The 16,103-nt window shown below is 38.0% G+C and overlaps 1 protein-coding gene across 4 annotated transcripts in view; it reads right to left on the bottom strand.

Annotated features, from left to right (window-relative positions):
* Positions 1-1,045: 1,045 nt before the first annotated feature.
* GPCPD1 (glycerophosphocholine phosphodiesterase 1) overlaps positions 1,046-16,103 on the bottom strand; it is a 66,313-nt gene continuing 51,255 nt past the window's right edge. For 3 of the 4 annotated variants that reach the window (XM_035706053.2, XM_025469369.3, XM_035706055.2), the window contains 5 exons: positions 14,309-14,374; positions 12,308-12,444; positions 11,465-11,600; positions 10,890-11,050; positions 1,046-4,422 (listed from right to left, as the gene is read on the bottom strand). In XM_035706053.2, the coding sequence (XP_035561946.1) occupies positions 4,233-4,422; positions 10,890-11,050; positions 11,465-11,600; positions 12,308-12,444; positions 14,309-14,374 (690 nt within the window). In that variant the 3' untranslated portion in view covers positions 1,046-4,232. Of the gene's footprint in view, positions 4,423-5,570; positions 5,643-10,889; positions 11,051-11,464; positions 11,601-12,307; positions 12,445-14,308; positions 14,375-16,103 lie in introns of all 4 variants that reach the window. The other variant, XM_025469371.3, reaches the window with a different exon arrangement.

The following is a 16,103-nucleotide window of genomic DNA, read 5'->3' as shown; positions in this document are numbered from 1 at the left end:
CAAGGAGCCTGCTTCTCCCTCTGCCTATGTCTCTGCCTCTCTATGTCTCTTATGAATAAATAAAATCTTTTAAAAAAGAAAAAAAAAAAAAAAAGCTGTGGCCCTAAGTGGCTTCACAAACCCTGATCTCTACCCCATTCTGCAAGGGCTCAGGAGCTTTGTTTCAAACTATTATCTTTTTTTAAAGATTTTATATTTATTCATGAGAGATACACAGAGAGAGAGGCAGAGACACAGGCAGAGGGAGAAGCAGGCTCCATGCAGGGAGCCCGATGTGGGACTTGATCCTGGAACTCCAGGATCACACCCTGGGCCGAAGGCAGGTGCTAAACTGCTGAGCCACCCAGGGTCTTTCTCTTATCTCTGACACATATTTGGTCTTAATCATACACTCTTGCATTTTAAACCTTTCAAATCCATTTCTGAAACCATATAAACTAAGATTGTATGTGAATAAATTTCCACTCAAGAACAATGCAATATTCTTCATATGTATACTTTGCTTCCTACCCCCAAAATACACAATCCAAACCTAAAATGCAAATAAGTTATATTCAAATCTAAACTAACAGGACTCCACTGCCAACCTAGAGTGCCAAACCAGTGAAAGTGTGAAGGACAGAATGTAATCACAGTGTGAAGGGCCAAGGCACAAAGGGCAAAGACACTCCACCAGGACCAATGAGACAGCCACCCCACAGGTCACCCAAGTCCTATCCATGGCAGCGCATTCTGCACTACCAGACTACCAGCCCCAGGATTTAGGTGTATCACCGTAGGAAAGGCCAGCCAGGCCTGGGGGAAAAACTGGACCTCATCTTCCTGTTCAGTCCTTGTTCTCATTCAGCACAGAGTAGAAAATTGGTTTGTGGTAACCCATCTGTGACCCCAAACAACTGGGGCAGCATGGAGAACTCCATGAGTATACATGCAAACACACATGCACACACATACACACAAGCATACACACTCCAGACAACATAGCCAAGCATGCCATACAACACTGAATGTACACTGTGAAACAATCTGAGTTAGGAAACTAGGATCATTGCCACCGCCATTTATTTGCCTAGTTTATAACTAAGTAGAGAACACTATAGTAGTGCTAGAAATGCAAAGAAGTCCCTGCCCTTAAGGGGCTTACAATCTTAGGGAAATAGAACAGGCACATAAAAAGACTGTAAGAAAGCACATGCTAACAAACGCCACAAGAATTCAGAAGGCAGCATAGTTTAAGAACATGGGATTAGGAATCACAAAACCCAGTTCTAGTACCAACCTGGTCAGTTAACTTCTCTGGGTTTATGAGCCCAGCTGTAAAATGAAGTAGTGAGATTTAAAGGCTGTATGCATTTGTTTGCATCATGATTCAGATCAAAAGCTGAGCAAAGTTTTATGGAGGAGGTGGCACCTGAGCTGGACACAGAAGGAAGACAGAGAAGGCATTTCAGACAAAGGAAAGGGGTACTGAGGTAGGCATAAGCGTGGAGTTGGGAGCGGAGAAGACACAAGGAACGATGAGAGTGAGGTAATGGGTGGCTGTGGTAGCCCTCAGGCACTACTGACACATGAATGAACTATATTCCTCCCATTTACATCCAGTCAGTTACAGTACAGAATTCCAGAGAGTAGAAAACACCAGAGAACAATGGCGGTGTTTTATCAAACATTGCACTCAATTTCCAGAAAATATAAAGTGATTTTAACATTATACCTCTACATTTAAAATTGACATCAACAAACTTCCAACTGTCAAAATGTAAACCAAAGTTTACACTCTTAGTAAACATAATTAATCTCTTAATTTAAAAGGACATTTGATACAAATTATATTATCCCAACAATTCCAACATTTATTTTCTACTATGTTCCACGCACTGTGGAAATAAAAAGAGTAAGACAAGTCCCCTGCCTTTGAAAGAGCCTGCAGCCTGGTAGGTGAGACAAACAACTGTGCCTACCTACAATGTACTAAGATGCATGGCATGATCAAGGTTATGAACATACGGCTATGAAGTAAAAGCAGTTTCAGGACGGACTCAGAGGACACAGGCTGATGGCTCAGGGGAAGGGAGTTTGGCAGGGAGAAAGTGTGGGGAGAGGGCTTCCAGGCAGAGGGTACATGGCTACAGACATGGAATAGTGTAGGAGCATGGCATGGCCAGGGCCTACCATGGGTATAGTGTGGCCGAAGCAGAGTGATATGGAAGCCTGGATTTAGTCCTATAAAATGGAGAGCTCATGCTTGCTATGATTGAACTGTCTGCTAATCCTGGTTTCTAAGGTTGGGAAGGGACAGGAAAGAAAGGAAGCAGTGAGGTTCTGTCTGCGTCATAAGCAGTCTTTGTGAACTCTTCGCAGCAAATTACACTGTTAGGAAACTCCCCCTCTCCCCATCACCCCTCCTTTCCCTTAATGATCTGTTGAGTCTTCAACATGGAGCTGCACTGCCACTAGACTAGAAAGGCATAGGGGAGGAGAGCAAACTGAACAGGACCAGAAATGCACACCTATGGCTAATCAAGTTACCATAAGGTAACAGTCACTGTATTGTACAAAGTTCTGTAGACAAAGAAAATGAGTTCTTTTTCAGAAGTTTTCTAAAACTGCCTAACTCACACCAATGTGTTGGAAAATCTCATTCAATGTGGGAAAAGTATATAAAACCCTTGCCGAAGACTGTATTTCCTAAACTCTTTTCCATTAAATATTGGTGTTACAGCACAATACCATAGCAGTTCAAAGCCTATCTTCACACAATTAAGATTGAACCACAATTGCATTGTTTGGCTTAAAAAGCAAAAAGACACAATATGTTATTCCAAGTCTTAGGTTCTTAGCTAGTACTAAAATTTGTCAATGCATAAAGAGATTGCCTGGTGAAGAACATGCAAAGGTAGATGCAATAAACCATCATTTTAGGGTAGGATTCCAATTCCTAAATTCTAATTTCTCATAATAATAATATAGAATCAATTCTATAAAATACCTTCTTGAAATTTTGTTCTATAAGGAAGAAAATAAACCTGTATATTTTATTTAACATTCATTCTTAAGTTACAGTTATGCCTAAACAATCAGCATCTAATTAAAGAAACCTTAGTATAATCCTTAAAAAAAAACACATTTACATTTAGAAAAATCTTCTACACTTCTGAATAAATTACATGCCTGATATACATTAACCAATAAAGAATACCAATATGAGAATTCAGGACATTTATTTTTCTGCGTGGAGATTTAACTACTGTACAACACACACACACACACACACAACACAAAACAAACTCACAAAGCAATGGTGTGTAATAGGTAGTGAGAGACACTTAAAATAAGCATATTGAAAATACCTACAAACAGGCTTTTTTTTAGGCAACAAAATATTTTCAGTCCTTGACACCTTCTCACACTCACCTAGCACCACAGATGCAAGGACTTACAGTAAACGTATACAATCTCATGCTTAAAACCTAAAGCATGCACTGAATAGAATTTATACATTATGATCTATTAAGTATGCAGTACATACTTCTAATATTTTATACATTAAATTACCCTGCAGCATTTTGAAATTTTAACATTTATGCAAAACAACTTTTGAAAGACTTATGAAACAATTTTTCAAGGATTACCTCCAGGCTGTTTACACAGGCATTGGTTTGGTTAAGAGGGAGAATGGCAGCAGCCTCAAGGTTCATACTGAATGAAAATGGTGTCTGTGCATGTCAATCCATGTAAAAAATACATATATACATAGATGGCACAAAGATTTGTGCAGTTGGAATCACCAGTGCAAATGCATGCATTTGAGGTACTTATTTTTTCCGTGGTCAGGTATAATTATGCACAGTCATGTTCCTCAAGTGCTAAATATTTCAGACCTGATCAAATGAAAGTTGTTAAGAACTGTAAATATATTTATATAGTTAATTTCAAAGCACTATGCTTTTACTGAACATTTGTTTAACATTATATGTTTATATATTTAGTTTAATATGCTTGCCAACCAATAAATTTTTTCATTGTAATGAGACTGACTGGTAATTATACCTGGCCAAGTGATTTAAATAGCATACTTGAAATTCTAGCAAGAATTGTAGTGAAAGAGTAAAATACTTCATTATTGCTTCATTGGACTGAGCTAGAAGGCATAGATAAACAATGCTCAATGATGACAAGTGAATACCCAAAACATCAGTGCATGCCCCAAAATGGCCTCTGCCCAATAAAAACTAAGCACTCTCCACGTTATCGATGCCATTAGCATCCACGTGAATGTCAGGCTCCCCACACAAAGATGAGGGGACAAAGCGGCTAACAGTAGGACACAAACAGCTCTTAAGCTCTGGCAATTCTTGCTTCAGGCGTTCCAACTGTTCCACTTGGAATATATTTGGCTGTTCAGGCATCCAATCATATATCCTATGATGAAACAAACACAAAACATAAAATAGTATAATTTTATGGTTTACTTAAGATCCGACTTAACCTTTTCAGGAGTATCTGATTACAGAAAGCCTGGAACATCCATAGTACAAAAGGCCTCCCCCCTCAACTTTTTAAAAGATGTAATTATCAGTTCAATTTTAAAATACTTCTTCTCCATCTTTCCAAAAATGCAGAATAGTAGCATTTCCTTTTGTGCTCATGATGAAAAAGAACGGTTACAAAGCAACTGAATCAGAAAATGAAATAAACCTGTAGTTTACTATTGATCAATTCTTCACATATCTTCTCTCAAAGCCAATCGGCAATGCTGTATTTTACAGATAGATGGGAAGCTATTAAGAGGCAGAGCTGGAATTCATACCCAGTTGGGACTTCAAAGCACTGAAGATCTGCACTATGTGAACTGTCCAGGTACCCATAGTTAAGAGGCCAGAAAAAGCCCCATGTGACACTGGCAGCACTGCACTGCCCATCAGCAGAGAGAGGATGGCCAGGCAACTCACGTAAGGTACTACAACAGAGGTCGCTGTGACATCTTAGTAGGAAAGAATTTCTAAGAGAATGAGAAGTGACCTCTGGGTCAAGATATCAGACTGAAAACAGAAGCAACTATACTTTCCCTGTATATCCCATTAAAGAGAAAATAAAAGGATTAAAAAAGAATCCATGCGTATGGAGAAAAAAAATACACAGCAACAAAATTTTGGAAGCTGGAAAACAGATGCACGTAATAACAAAGTATTTCAGTTAGCAGAACAGAAAAGGGCAAATCACAAGCCAGTAGTGGAAAACATGAGAAGGCTGAGTTAAAAGCAGCACCAGATTCCCCTAGCACTGGGGAGGGTGACAGCAGCTAAAACAGGGAGGATAAGTGAAGGCTGAGTAGCAGTAAGCATCTCCCCCAATTCTTCCTAACTTCCTGCCACAGAGGCTGCCCCACATCTCAAACCACCCACCCTTCTGTTGATTTTGAGAACTTAACAGGAAATCTCTTGGAATGGATGACTAGAAGACCAGGCATTTTATAAAGCCACCAGCACCAGGGGAATTAGACAGTCCGTACATATAACACATGCAAAATTCAGAGACATGCCCTCCCTTCCCCAGCTCTCTTCCCTTACCTGAATCCCAAGAACCCTGGGAGCCAGATCTGGATCCTCTAGGTAGTTTATATAGATTCTTCTGTGAGGAATCTGGTCAGCCAAAAAGTACAGTTCTAAATCTACTGACATCAGCAGTATGACCAAACAGGCCACCCAGATCACCCCACAGTGAAATCCAACAAGCCCCATTCACACACTAAGAACCTCTAACAAGCTTCCTAGATCCCAATTTCTTACCATGAGAAGCAGCCAAGGATTTCCAAACAACTGAGAAAAGCTTCTAACATGTAAGGTAGGGAGTCAAAGAGAAGAAAACTTCACAGATCAAAAAAAAGGTCCTTGATGCCTTCATAGAATAGTTCACTGAACCAAAACAGGATGATATATACAAGGGAGAATAGAGCACTCAGAGAAAAAAAAGACAGTTCTTAAAATCAAAGACACAAAAACCTCAATAGACCGGTGGATGATAAGGTTGGCGAAATCTTTCAAAGCAGAGCAAAAAGACAAAAATAGAAAATAGGAGAAAACATAAGTTTGGTCCAAGAGTGAATAGTATGTAAATTGAAGAATTTCTACAAAGGGAGGGGGGAACCCAGAAAAATGGAAGAGATAAAAATCAAAGAATAATTCACAAAATTCTCTGCATCTTCAAGGACATGTATCAACAGATTAGATGGGCTGTCATGTGCCCAGAACAAGGGATGAAACCAGATCCACACCAAGATCCGCCTCTATGAAATTTTACAACACTGGTGACAAGACTCTCCAAGCTTCAAGATAGGAAACAAAGAAATCACATGTGCAGGAACAAGAATCAATATGGTTTCACACTGCTCAACACTAACACTGAAACTGTGAATGTGACTGGAGAAAGGCTTTTAAAATCCCAAAAGAAATGATTTCTAACATGAAATTTTATGCCCAGCCACAGTACTTCCAGGCATGCAAGATCAAACATTTACTTTCCACGTCTTCCTTTCTCAAGAAGATACTGAAGGATGTGTTCCATAAAAATGACAGGAAAGCAAAAAAAGATCTGGACAATAGAAAATGGGAGTTCTGACACAGGAAGGGTCCAGGAGCAGTCTTCACTCAGGATGACAGCTGTAACCCAAAGTCGTCAGTGAGTCTATACTAGAGCAGTCTGAGCAAAAAGGAAGGTGTGTTAAGGGCTATCACTCCAAAAGGGCCACTGCCATGCCATTCTACCAGCGCTGTAACCTAAGGACAGAGTGCCCTAGTGAGCCCGAAACTGAATCTTATTTACATATAGCTTGTCTTAACTATGTGCTGAAGTAGCCACTCTACCTGACAGTTTATTATGCACTGGCCTACTCCTGAGAACTGTGAGCAGGCTACAATGGGTACAGAACCAAGGAATATAGAACCACCCACTCCAGAGGACCATATTCCTGATGTACTTCCAATACCTGACAAACAGATGCATTACAATGGATTGCAAAATAAGTTTGGCAAGTTAAGACTAGAATTTAAAAAGGTGAAGGCAAGTGACAAAATGAACTAGCATTTCAAAAGTACACATACAAATAGAAAATATCCAAGGGCCATTATTTTTAAAATTCTGTTTCAGGTACATACTTGTAGATATTGTACCAATGTGTGTACTTGGTCACAATGTAGAATGAATTTCTAATTGGGTTGGGTCAAAAAGGTTTGAAAAGTCATTGCCCTAGAAATACACATGTATTCTAGAGGGCCTGGCTCAACAATGTTTACAGCAAACACTGCAAAAGAAAAACGTGGCAACTACCTAAATGTTCTCATACAGAATAAACTGTAGTAGAGGCATAGCCATGAATATTATATAGCCATGAAGATGAATAAATTATAGCTATATAGAACAAATACATTAACTTTTAGAAAGTTGTTACAACAAGCAGGAGAAAAAATACAAATGAAGTTTAAAGCCACGAGAAACCAAATGGTATATTATTTAGTGACAGAAATAAGAATTTAAATTTTTTAAAAAGAGGGATGCCTGGGTGGCTCAGTGGTTGAGCGGTCTGCCTTAGGCTTAGGGCGTGATCCCGGAGTCCCGGGATTGAGTCCCACATCAGGCTCCTTGCATGGAGCCTGCTTCTCCTGTCTCTGCCTCTCTGTGTCTCTCATGAATAAATAAATAAAATCTTTAAAAAAATTTTTGGGGGGCAGCCTGGGTGGTTCAGCGGTTTAGCGCCGCCTTCAGCCCAGGGCCTGATCCTGGAGACCCGGGATCGAGTCCCATGTTGGGCTCTCTTATGAATAAATAAATAAAATATTTAAAAAATTTTTTAAGAGAATAATAATTTGATAATCAGTTATACCTGAAGGAGGAAATAAGGAAATTGAATTAGACAGAGGCACATGGGAGACCTCAAATCTAATGATACTGTTCTTTAAACATGAATATCTGTTATTGGATTTATTTTCAATCATTTGACCACAGTAATTCTTTTTTTTATAAAAAGAGGAAACATTGTGTAATTACTCTGAGGCAAGCATTTCCCCATACCAAAATGAGACAACAACCAGCTGAGAAAGGTAAATTAAAGGTCATCTTAAAAAAAAAAAAAAATAAAGGTCATCTTACTCAATTATCACAAATGCAAAAATCCAAAATATCAGGAAATCAAGATAGCTCTTCATATGAAATAATGCATTACAAAACCATGATTAAATGTAAAATCTACAATGTGTTATTGCCTTTGTAAAAGAAGAGAATCATTTTTGATCAACTAAAACACCCACTCTCAACAATTCTTCACCAATGTAAAATAAATCAAAGGCTCCCCAAATTATTAATCATTCAAAACCTTTATATCTAAATTTGTAATAATAATAAAAAATAACAGCATAAGCATATTACATAGCAGAAGAAAAAGCTAGAAAAACATTAGGGTGGGGCATCTGGGTGGCTCTGTTGGTTAAGTGTGATTTTGGTTTAAGGTTATGATCTCAGGGTCATGAGACTGAGCCCCAAGTCATGTTCCACACTGGGCACGGAGTTTGCTTAAGATCCTCTCCCTCTCTCTCTGCCCCTCACCCTGTTTTACATGTTCACATGCTTTCTTTCTCAAAAACAAAACAAACAAACAAAACAAAACAAAACAAAACTCAGGCACAGGACCTCACTCTGCTAAAAACAATGAAAGGGACAGGCATAGGGGACTCCTGGCTTTTATTGTAAACCTTGCATACACACACACGTAGTTCTTTAAAACATAAAAACTTGGATCGCCTGGGTGGCTCAGCAGTTAAAGGTCTGCCTTCAGCTCAGGGTGTGGTCCCAGAGTCCTGGGATCGAGTTCCACATCGGGTTCCCTGCATGGAGCCTGCTTCTCCCTCTATCTGTGTCTCTGCCTCTATGGGTCTCTCATGAGTAAATAAATAAAATCTTTAAAAAGAAAAGATAAATAAATAAAACATAAAAACTTTCAAGGGTAAGCATCAACTCTAACAGACCCTAATAGGAGCCCCTTCCTGAATTGTCTCCTCCATATCTTCCACACCTTCAAAACATAGTCTTGCCCTGAGTCCTGCTATTGCTCTGCCTAAAACTCAGATACTGTCAAAGCAAACTTAGCCACTCCCAAAAACTAACTCAATGCTTCCTCTTTAAAATTACTCTTTTTGATCCCAGGTCAGAAAGAACTCACTTTCTTCAGATCTTTTATATCACAAAGTATCTTCCTGTTCTCCATCACATTGTGACAATTCGACTTTAACAAAGTAAGGTTAAGAATCTGCCTAAAATATGTAATACTCTACAAAGTCATACATAGTATGTCTCACAATACATTTTCTTGCCTGAAAACATTTGCAATCATTCCTTTCTCTTCCTCAAAAAAAACATTCCTCAAAATTTTGCTAAACTCAGCATTTTTTAAACGGTTAATGTAAAAATTTTATTTTCCTTTAATTAGTTGGAATTGTCTATTATAAGTCATCTAACTATATGGGACAAGACAAACAATAAAGTGAACTAAATCCAAGGAAAGGTATTTTTTAAAACAGGCTTGGTAAGAATTTCATCACTTACTTTTTTTTTTTTTTTTAAGATTTTATTTATTTATTCATGAGAGATACACACAGGGAGAGGGGGAGAGAGAGAGAGAGAGAGAGAGACAGGCAGAGACAGAGGCAGAAGCAGGCTCCATTCAGGGAGCCTGATGTGGGACTCGATCCGGGGTCTCCAGGATCAGGCCCTGGGCTGAAGGCAGCACTAAACCGCTGAGCCACCCGGGCTGTCCCATCACTTACTCTTTAATGTTATGGCTCAAGTATTAGTGAGCCTGGTAACCCCTCAGCAGACTAAATCACATCCCTTCTAACCCAAAATTTCTTTATATTAAGCAATCTTTTCGTCTCAGATTAGTGGCTCTCAAACTTATAAACGTCAAGGGAGCTTGTAAGAAAAATGAAAAACATTTTGTTCAACAAATACTTAACCCCTACTGTGTGTCACACATTGTTCTAACTTTTGGAGATATAGCAGTGAACAAAACAAGTAAAGAGCCTGTCCTTGTGGAGCTTATGTTTGTGTGGGTATGTTGGGGTGGGGGCTGGAGGAAGATGGGAATCAGCTCTCATAAGGCCTTGGAAGGTCCTTGGATTTTAGTTTAGGTGACAAAGAGAATTGTGGGAGAGTTTAAAGCAGTAACAGGATCTGACTTCAGTTAGAACAGGCTCCCTCCTGCTGCTGTGCTGAAAATAGACAGCAGATGGACTTCAATAAGCCTCATGAGAAATGAGGTGTCTAAGGAGATGACAGTAGTAAACCTGGTGAGTGGATACATTCAGGATATATTCTGAAGACAGCATCAACAAGATTCTGTCTGACTGGTTTTGGAGTATGAGTTTAGGAACAGAGCTACAAAGACACCAAGGATTTAGAATGAGAAACCAAAAGACATGAGTTGTCAATTATACTGAAATCAGAAAGTCTATAGAAAAGAACAGGTTTTGGTAGCTGATATAAAAGTTTCAGTGGTCAGGAGAAAGAGACAGAAAGGCTGAAGATACAAATATGGAAGAATAAAGGTAAGAAAAGCCACAGAACTGGAGGAGATCCCCAAGAAAGTTGGTGCAGAGAAGTCTAGGAGACAGCGTCCCCACCCCATGACAGTATATCCAGTTTGGAGCCCACGTATCCAAATATTTAATAAGCTTCCCAAGTGTTTGTACTACACTCCAGACTTATTCCACTGATAAATGTTAAGATAAACCTCAGGCTGAACTACAGAATTTTAACTTAACTAAGTTTAATATTATTTTTTATAAAATAACTATTTATTTTTTAACAATCCAAGAAAACTTTTTATGAAAAACAAATACCTATCGTAAATTAGACCATTAACTCCAAGTTCCTTCAGTTTCTTTCTGTTTTCCGGATCGTTGGTATCATCACCCCAGCAAAATATGACTAGTCCCTTAGCTTTTGCCTCCTGGATATAGGATGGGTTTCTGAGAAGGTCTTCAGTGTGTGCATTTATCCCCTAAAAGAAAAATTATTCACGAAAAAGTAAATTATTAGCTGCAAGTGCTAAATGGTCATACTCTACATCAGTGTTCCCCAAGGTAGAGTGGGGAGAGAGAAAAAATGTTAGAACTTTTTCTTCCAAGTTATTTTATCAGACAAGTTTACAAATTTTATCTAGCCATTTTAGATGATTCATAAAATCCACTTAGAAAACTACAAAAACTTACTTAACCTAGGCCTGCAAAAAAATACTTTATTGTTCATTTACTGCTTTTCATTGAGATCTAATATCCTTACTTAAGTATAGCTATCAGCTTCTTATAAATGTGTCAAAACTAAGCAATGGGATGTGTAAATAAAATGAAAACTTTACTACTACTCTAAGACATCTTTAAAAATTAAAATAATTTAAAAATCAAGCATAACATACCAGTAGGTTTTCAAATTGTGCAAAGCTCATTGCAATGGGGGTTGTCCGAGATCTGAGGTCCATGAGTTCAGGGTAAATATCAGATTTTCCTTGAGTCAAAAATAATATGGGGTACTTGTTCTGCTTCTGCCGAACCCTAAAAAAGACCATTAAAAAATACTCTCATTAGGGAGATAATTCTAATACAGGAATTTTAGGAAACTCTAAAAATATAAAGAAATCACCTTCTGAAAGAGCTTAATCCCATTACTGAGATATGATCACCATTAACATGTATCTTTTAATCAAAAAAAGATAAATTTTAAATCATTCTACACAAGAACTAAAATATTTTCAGAAATGGGCAATGAGAGACGCCTGGGTGGCTCAGCAGTTGAGGATCTGCCTTCAGATCCAGACGTGATCCTGGAGTTCCGGGATTGAGTCCCACATCAGGCTCCTGTATGGAGCCTGCTCCTCCTCCCTCTGCCTCCCTCTGTATCTCTCATGAATAAATAAATAAAATCTCAAAAAAAAAAAAAAAAGAAAGAAAGAAAGAAACAAACAAACAAAGAAATGGGCAATGAGGAAGCCCTTGAGGGCTTACAATTTGGTTAGGAGGATGTTCCATGCCTATAAAACAAAACATAAGGTGTGAGGCACTAGGATCCAGTAGGTATAGCATTCACTGAGGGAGTGGGGAGGGCATCCTGCAGGTAGTCCTGAAGGGATGTGAAAATATATATAACCTGACTGAGAGGTCAAATCAAAGGTAAAGTGTGGGCAACCTCCAACCACAATCTTTGTACCCTACGTCCCAGCTACTTATATCTAAGAGTATAGGTGAAAAAAATTATTACTCACATTGTGCAAATATCTGCATCAAATGAAGAAAACACTATTCTCCTCTTCCCAGAATTTTCTAAGACAGTTTTTAAAATTATATCCAAAAACAGATTCATGTCAAAATATGTTGATAAATTACCATCCCATATTCCATCCTATGTGGAAGAAATAAACAGGAAAATAAAAGCCATTAAATATCCTACAATCTCAGTACCAGAAAAAAAATCTTGGGAACATCTAATCCAACTCTTCTTTTACATGAGGAAAAACAAAGGTCTAAAAAGATTAAGAACTTGTCCAAGACCATACAGCTACTTAGTGATGGTGCAGCTGTCATAATTCAGATAGAGACGTTTATGTATAAAGCAATTACACCATCAATAAACTTTTGCTTTAATAAAGTTAGCAAAATAAAAGTTAAAACTCTGGAAATTGCACTCTAGTGCCTTTAAAATATTTTTATATAGGGGCACTTGGCTGGCTCAGTTGGTTAAACATCTGACTTTGGCTCAGATCATGATCTCAGGGTCCTAGGATTGAGCCCTGCATCTGGCTCCATGCTCAGGGAGAAGTTTGCTTCTCTACCACCCCCCTAACTCATGTGCCCCCTCAAATAAATAAAATCTTTTAAAAAAAATTTATATGATCTTTATGAACTGTTAGACAAAAGAACTCCACTTCATTTACTAACTCATTACAAAAAAACCCAGGTAATTTATTTTTCAGGTAGGCTCCATGCCCAGGGTGGGGCTTAAAGTCAAGACCCTGAGATCAAGACCTGAGCTGAGATCAACAGATGGATGTCCAAACAACTGAGCCACCCAAGTGCCTCCCAGCAAAAAACCCAAGTAATTTTTACTAATTAAAAATCTCATTCTTTGGCTCTTAGACATATCAAATACCCTCAGCAAGTAATAAAAATATTTTCTAAATACAATTAAGATACTAAGAGCCCTGTTGATACTCAAATATTAGATGTTTTGTATATCAGTCATTAAAATAATCCTAAAAGCTCAGAAAACTAAAATAATCCCTTAAGAAAAACTTACTATGTTAACCAGGACCAGCTTATCATAAACAGCTACTTAGAAGGCAAGATTTGAGGGCAGGTATAAATTATTCTGACGAAAACAATTTCCAAGATACTGCTCTGATTGCCCAACATACCCTAATTACCCACTTCCAGGCCCCCAGCCCCAACAACCTCTTAACAATGCATCTCAACCATTTGCACATATCCCTACCTGATATATTCAATAGTTAATTGTTTTCCTCAACTAGACTACAAATTCCAAGAAAACAAGGTTTATTCTGTTTACTACTCAAACCAAGCAGCCACAAGATGCCTCGCCCACAGCAGCTTTTCAATATAGAACTATTGAACAAAAGAATGACTAAATTTGGGAATGATTTAAAACATACCTGCAGAAATTTCTTTTCTTGGTTAACTATTACTAGCAACTGCCACTTAATATAAAACTGCTTAAGGAATTATTTAAAATATATGTTTAGTTGAAGAGACAAGACATATACAGAATAAAAGGTTAAAAAAAGGATCCACTAAACTTCAAAAAAATGGCACAAACTAGAAGTTCTGGGAGTGCCAAGTAAAGTACAATTACAAAGGGATTTTGTAGGCAGTACAAGTTTTGGGGAAACTGAGGGATAGAGTTGTTAAAGTAATCTGCCCAAGGTCACAGAAAGCAAAAACTAATCAGTTATAAAGTTATAACTGTCCAGTTTCCATTGTTCATTTTATAAGTATGTCCAGAAACCATCCATGTTAATGTGCATGAGACACATGTAAATTAAAATTTATACTATAATACATTCATCATTAATTTTAAGTACTCACATATAGTATAAGGATAAAGTATGCTTTATCAAAAAGGTTAATAATGTTAGAAGAAGCCACATTAAGATTTCAGCTTCACCTTTCCATTAAAACAAGGAAATGGAAACAAATGCATTTAAAAAAACGGGGGGGGGGGGGAATGTGTTACATCAAGGATTACTTACCCTTTGTTGGCAGATCCATTTTATCTCTATGTTAAACCCTACATCTTCTGGCAAAGACTCTAAAACCTAGAGTTTTGTTTGTTGGAGGTGAATTGTATTTTGTTTTTTGGCGAGATGAGTGGCAGAATAAGAGAAGAAAAAAAGGAAAACAGAATTATTACAAAAAGCAACCTATGGTAAAACATACCACTAAGTAAGGATAACATGTTTTGTGCCTTCAGCGTACTTTCTTATACCCAAACTAACAATGTTGTTGATGATTAAGTTAAATAAGGAAGTCAAAAGAAATTAAACAGCAAAAGCAGTAGTCTTAGGCAACATCTGTGATGGCAGATGCACCACTACCACAACAATGCATTCTTAACCTCAAACTCTTTCACCATCATAGGTCTCAGGTCTATATTAACCAGGTACATGGAAGTACAGTGCCTAAAACAGTGTTACTCAATTTCATGTGGGGCTTTTTGACTTTCTTCTCTGTCTTTAGCTTTATTTAATGTATCTATCACATTTTAACTGGGCCAATGCAAAATTAGAAAAATAAGGACAATAATGTAGGTTAGTGTTGAGACTACTAAACATCAAATTTACAAAGATTCTCTTTCAAATTGAGATATTAGGAGTGCCTGGGTGGCTCAGTGGGTTAAGTACCCGACTCTTGGTTTCAGCTCTAGCCATGATCTCAGGGTGATGAAATTGAGCCCCACTGAGCATGGAGCCTGCTTTAAGAATTCTCTCCCCTCTGCCCCTCACCCATTCCCCACGCAAGCTCTCCTTTCCTTTCTTAAAAACAAACAAACTGTGATTTTATTTGGCCTTTGTTGATTTTAAAATTGTGATTAGGGGATCCCTGGGTGGCTCAGTGGTTGAGCGCCTGTCTTCAGCCCAGAGCATGATCCTGGAGTCCTGGGATGGAGTCCCATGTCAGGCTCCCTGCATGGAGCCTGCTTCTCCCTCTGCGTGTGTCTCTGCCCCCCCCACCCCCCGGGTGTCTCTCATGAGTAAATAAATAAAATCTTAAAAAAAAATAATAAAATAAAATTGTGATTAAATTATAGTGACAGTGCAAAGTGAGTGAGTAAAAAGTGTGCTCAACTTATTTGGCTAAGTAAATGTTAAACCATTAACATACAATTTTTAAAACTGTTTTTAATCACAAATCTAGGAAGCATGAGATTTCTCAGAACCAAATGATTTCAGATTTTTGAGTCAGAAGGAATGACGTTACTTGGCCAGGCTTCATAAATATCTGGAAAGGCTCTCTTGTATCTTTTCTGTTGTATTAGTAATCATGACAAACTGAAATGACCTACTGTTACCTAAGACATCTACTGTACCTAACATCACCAGAAAGACAATGAAGAACAGAAATTATGAAATGGAGCCAGTAGGAAAAAAAGCAGACTTAGCATGACCAAGGAGTGCCTGGCATCCACAGAGGCTTGCCTGATACTGTTAAAGGGATTCCTGTATGAGTTAGGTCTAGTTTTTAAATCTTCATGCTAGTATTTGTTATATTTTTTCAGGTGAATTCTTGAAATTTGTGTTTCATTTTGAGTAACCTGGGTACTTACTTTCTTCAGTTGGAGAATCTCATTTCTCTCTAAAAGCTAAGGAATGGTTTGGTGTTTCTTTCTCAAGTTTTTATTTAGATAATCTCTACATCTATCATGGAGCTAGAACTCATGACCCTGAAATCAAGAGTCCCATGATCCTCCAAGTAAGCCAGCCAGGAGCCCCAGAAATAGTTTTAAATATTGTAAAAATGCTCTCCCACCATATGTTCCTCCCACCC

This window comes from Canis lupus, chromosome 24 (assembly GCF_003254725.2).
Source record: "Canis lupus dingo isolate Sandy chromosome 24, ASM325472v2, whole genome shotgun sequence".
Lineage (NCBI taxonomy): Eukaryota > Metazoa > Chordata > Mammalia > Carnivora > Canidae > Canis > Canis lupus.
Note: the sequence above shows the minus strand (reverse complement) of the source record. Positions and strands in the feature narration are given on the sequence as shown.